Raw genomic sequence first — 5,272 nt, forward strand, 5'->3', positions numbered from 1 at the left:
ATATATGAGCGAATTACAAACTCTGTTGCAACTTTTATTGCCAAGGACTTGTGTCCGTGTTCAGTCGTCGAGAACCACAGCTTTCACGCTACGAGACAAGATATGACATCCCATCTCAAAGTAATTTCACTGACACAGCGATCCGACACTCTTCAACGAGACCAAACTGAAGTCATGGATTATCATTAATCATATGATTTAATTGCAGCCTTTTTCATTTTTTGTATGAGAGCTGTTTTTTTGTATTGTTAAGCTGTGACATCAATATGCTGTAAACAGATCTGCAGGTAAACCCTGAGTCTTCAGTAGGTTTACTGTCCTGCTCTCCATAGAGTCTGTCAGTGCAGCCACTTAGAAAAAGTGACACAACATTTTGACTTTCCTTTCTGCAGATGTCTAAGTGCCTAAGGCCGTTTTGTATGAAAACTGTTTTGAATGTGGTATACAGCTAAATGTTTTGCAGACCTGCCAACCTGTACTCATTTTGTGTAGCAAGTACGCAATTTGATATCTAAATACGCTGGTACGACTCGCCCCTCTAAACTACGCAAAAAACTGCGGACATGTGAGTTCTGTGGCAAATGTGCACGTGCGGTACTCATGTCTGACAACACGGTGCAGCAGCGTGGTAAAGCAGTTTCAGCCAATCATTGTAGAAAAGCGGAGAATAACGAGTCTACCGAACCTATAGCATCACATCCCCCCCCCCCCCCCCCCCCCCCCCTCCTCCCTGCCTCTTCCTGCCCTCTGCATCCTTCTCCGTCCTCCGTTCCCAACTCGCTGCAGTTGGCGCTTACAAAGATAAAGTGTGTGTGTGTGTGTGTGTGTGTGTGTCAGCGGACCTGCCAGCTTTTGGTAAATGTGAATCGTTACGCGTAACGTTACTTTCACTGTGGAAACATTCGAGCCGAAGTCTAAGTGAAAAAAGAAAAAAGAGAAAGAAGAGGCAGCGGTGCATCTGTGTGTGTGTGTGTGTGTGTGTGTGTGTGTGTGTGTGTTAGCCTTTATGTATATCCATTGCAGATAGAGTAGGTCTGTATATAAAGAGGAATGTGATTACTTATACAGTTTAAACATGTAGCCAACAAATCTTTTGGCTACATCATCATCATGCATTTTGCACAGTGTGCAATTATGATGTGGACATAAGCCACCAGGGAGCTGCAGGTAATATATAAATTAGCCCGGTGATGTGTGCATATGTGCTGTAAGCCAATTTAATTATTACATTCTTGAAAACAAAAACACCTATTGCAATATACAAAATAAATTATTACCATTTTAATTAAATATTATCAATATTAAAATGTCCAGTGCAGTGCACATGATATTTTGGAGTCAGGTCAAATTGTAAAAACTAGTCAAAATAAGAACTATGAACAAGTGTGTGTGTGTGTGTGTGTGTGTGTGTGTGTGTGTGTGTGTGTGTGTGTGTGTGTGTGTGTGTGTGTTTTGCAGACTGTCGACGCCATGTGGAGGGCAAAAAACATTTAAAATATAGGTTTTATTGTTTTTTTATAACCGATTTCCAGCCAGTGAATGGGGAAATTACTGCATGCAAAGCAATGGAGTTGCAAAAGTCTGCGAAAAAAAGCCGCACAACACAAGTGGTACTCAAAATATTTTGACAAGGTTGGCAGGTCTGGTTTTGGGTTTTTTAGTCTGAATAATGATATTGCTCATTGCACATAACAGGAGGATATGTTGGTTAGAAGTCTATTAATTTTGATGTTAGTGATTCAGAATATGCTGAAGCTGTTTTAATGTACTACATGTATGCTGCTACAGGCACATTTCTTTTCCTGTTGGTTCTTTGCAAAGCTGGGATGTTTGCCGGCAAATGTAACCTTCCAGTTGACTTTCCACATTTCTTTCATTTGTTTTATTAATTAAATATATTGGAAGTGAATTAAGTATGGATCATTACACATACTTTGCTTTCAAAGTACCAAGTAGTCACACGGTGAGAAAAAAGTAGGAAGTGATTAGCAAACTCTGAGTTGCAAACTCAGATTTAATTATTATTTTTTTTAATCATGCATGAAAATGTACACAAAAAAATGAAATGCATCGATAATCGGCTTAGAATCTAATCGTTGACATCTGAATCAGAATCAAATCAAATTGTGCCAAGAAATTCCCACCCCTAGTAAACACAATTAGCAGTGTTTGCAGGAGTACTTTAATTTTCCTTACCAAGTGTTCAGAAGCAGCGCTTCAGTATTACTTTGGTGTCCAATTCACAAATTCATCTAGTTCTTCCCTCCAAAGTTGATATTAGGTTTTTGCCCCTGCAGTTTTGATTTCACACATCATATGTGCTTTACAGCACACTTTGTGGACATACAAAATATTTTTTCCAGGTGTGATGCCTCCACAGCTACATCTTCATCCTAGGGGAAACACTGAATTTATAAAGCAAGTAAAGCAACAGCAAAATCTGAATTAGTTCAGTGACTGAATTGTAAAGTGTACATATATATTACTATACTACGGACAAAACATTAGACAACAAGGAACACAAACTTAACTACACAGTGAACAAAGAACAAAGAGGTGTGGGGGTTTTGGACCAAGGGAATGTAAATGCAAAGTGGAGCTGTGCTCAGCAACACAATGGAAATTTACATGGAGGAAGACCTAAAACAGACTGTGCCATTATTCAGTCAACTGAAAATGTGAGCAAACCTGTGAATATAATCTTTATTCACCCATGTGAAAGTTTGCTATAGGCTCCATGGAGCTGGCGCATCTAATGAGGTTGGAGGATGAATAAGGAAGAGGCGGCATGGTGTTGATTCTCCAGTTGGCTTTTGTTGATGTATGGCTGCAGGTGTGGCAGGCCCTGCTGCTCTATCTCTCTCTCTCCTCATGCAGCCCTCTCCTTGGGTGTGCTGGCAGGTTGTGTTACTCAAACATCAAGCTTCAGTCGGAAAGTTCTGTTCGCCAAGCATGCAGCTGAGGTCCCGGCGGGGCCGGTTTGATGTTCCTGAGAAATTTTTAGCCAGTTTTATGAGTCTGAGTGTGAGGTCTCATGATGTCCTCAAGAAGACCTTCTGATCTGTTTGGAGTCATTGTAAGATTGCCCTGTATGGATGGATGGATGGATGGATGGATGGATGGATGGATGGATGAGGCATCGACAAGTAAAGTTAAGTGAATCATAGGGTGCAAGAGAATAAATTGCAGTCTCATATACATTGATAATAACTTAAAGTTAAAAAAGAAATATCTGTGTGTGAGATTCCTTCAGGCAGTGGGTTGACTGAATCTGTTGCTGAAGCTGCTCTTTTTTCTTCCTTTCTTTCCTTTTTTTTTCTTTTTCTCTTTTTAATTTTTATTTTGAGATAGCAAAACAAATACTAATTAAGTGAACAACATATGACCACAGCTTTCTGCAGTTACAAGTGATAACTTATATTACAAGATCATACACGCGATTAAAAAAACAACAAAAACACAAAATAACACACAAACAATCAACAAGATTACTGAATGTCTAAGTAAATGAAAAGAAAAAATGTGTGTGGGTTGGGGGATTCATTATATCAGTGAATGTTTATGCTTAGTCTTAATTTACTCCAATACTTATTACTGCTGGCCAGTCACTACCACAATAAATACTAAGGGAGGACCACTCTTTAACAAAGTCCTCTAGGGTTGCTTGCAGTACATGAGATAACCGTTAATATGGAATAAATGATAGTAGTTTATCATATCATATAGATATTGTAGGAGGATGTACATCAAGCCAGACCTGCAGGATCGAAAGGCGTGCAGCACACAACATGATATTCAACAATTTTACAAGCTGCTCTTAAGCTTGTCTTGAACTAAGATGGGGACGACTTAAGAGATGTTGATTTGCACAAATCTTACGAAAGACAATAACTGAAAACTACAATAACCACTTGCTTGATTTCGTGCATATATCTTGTACTTGAATTAAACTAATTTGTAAAAAGATTTGTGGAAATAAGCTGTTGTTTAGTCCCATCCCATGAAGTTCTCTTCATAGTGTGTTTGAAATGGTCTTACTTTCACTATTAAACATGGCCGTGAGTTTGACTGTTGATTTTTACGATTTGATTTCATCAAAAGTTTTTATTTTTGGCCAGGCAGTGCACAAGGGAACTATAGTCTTTTGACTTTGTATTTCCAGGATCTAAGAATAAACATGCAAGTATAATGATGTGAAGCACAGTATGCTAAGATTTTGAAGGCAATACAGATGAAAAACAGCAGTTGTCTCTCTCTCTCAGGCCATGTTCAGATTGCCCAGGTTCCATGCAGGAATGAGCCTAACAGTGCTGGAGAGCTCAACTACAGGTATCTGTTCAACACACTGGAAAACCATGGCTACCAGGGATACATTGGCTGTGAATACAAGCCGTCAGGTGAGTGTTCTTTTTATTTTTTTTCTTTAATAAACTATAAAAAAAAGAAATAACATTTATAAAAAAAAACATGTTAATACTAATCATGTCTGTCCCCTTTAGGCTCCACAAAGGAAGGTCTGGGTTGGCTCAAAGATTACTGCACACACAGCAAGTGATGAGCATATGCATTCAATTATAAAGCTGTGAACATGTGTCAAGTGATTACACCTGGGAGGAGCTTATCTAATTCCATATTTATTATACGCAGTATAATATAAGAAGAGCAAGAAGAATTAGAAGATCTATCACATTTATACATTACATTTCCAATTTTCCAACTTAAGTACAGTGCCTTGTAATAGTATTCACCACCTTGAACTTTTCCACATTTTGTCACGTTTTAACCTCAAATGTAAATGTATTTTATTGGTATTTTATGTGATAGACCAACACAAAGTGGTGCATAATTGTGAAGCGGAAGGAAAATTATACATGTTTTTGATTTTTTTTTTTTAACAAATAAAAAACAGAAAAGTGTGATGTGCAAAAGTATTCACCCCCCTTTAGTCTGATACTCTTAAATAAAATCCAGTGCAACCAGATGCCTTCAGAAGTCACCTAATTAGTCATTTGAGGCTCCACCTGTGTGTAATCTATTCCCAGTGTAAATACAGCTGTTCTATGAAAGCCTCAGAGGTTTGCTAGAGAACATTAGTGAACAAACAGCATCATGAAGCCCAAGGAACACACCAGACAGGTCAGGGAGATAGTTGTGGAGAGGTTTTAAGCATGATTAGGATATGAAAAAATATCCCAAGCTTTGAACAGCTCACAGAGCACTGTTCAATCCATCACCTGAAAATGGAAAGAGTATGGCACAACTGCAAACCTAC

The 5,272-nt window shown here is 38.4% G+C and overlaps 1 protein-coding gene across 1 annotated transcript in view; it reads left to right on the forward strand.

The window, feature by feature from the left end:
* hyi (hydroxypyruvate isomerase) overlaps positions 1 to 4,915 on the forward strand; it is a 6,276-nt gene extending 1,361 nt beyond the window's left edge. The window contains exons 4-5 of the mRNA XM_030433735.1: positions 4,193 to 4,397; positions 4,500 to 4,915. Of these exons, the coding sequence (XP_030289595.1) occupies positions 4,193 to 4,397; positions 4,500 to 4,555 (261 nt within the window). The 3' untranslated portion in view covers positions 4,556 to 4,915. The remainder of the gene's footprint in view (positions 1 to 4,192; positions 4,398 to 4,499) is intronic.
* The last annotated feature ends 357 nt before the right edge of the window (positions 4,916 to 5,272 follow it).

Source organism: Sparus aurata, chromosome 11, assembly GCF_900880675.1.
Source record: "Sparus aurata chromosome 11, fSpaAur1.1, whole genome shotgun sequence".
In the NCBI taxonomy this organism is placed as follows: Eukaryota; Metazoa; Chordata; class Actinopteri; order Spariformes; family Sparidae; genus Sparus; species Sparus aurata.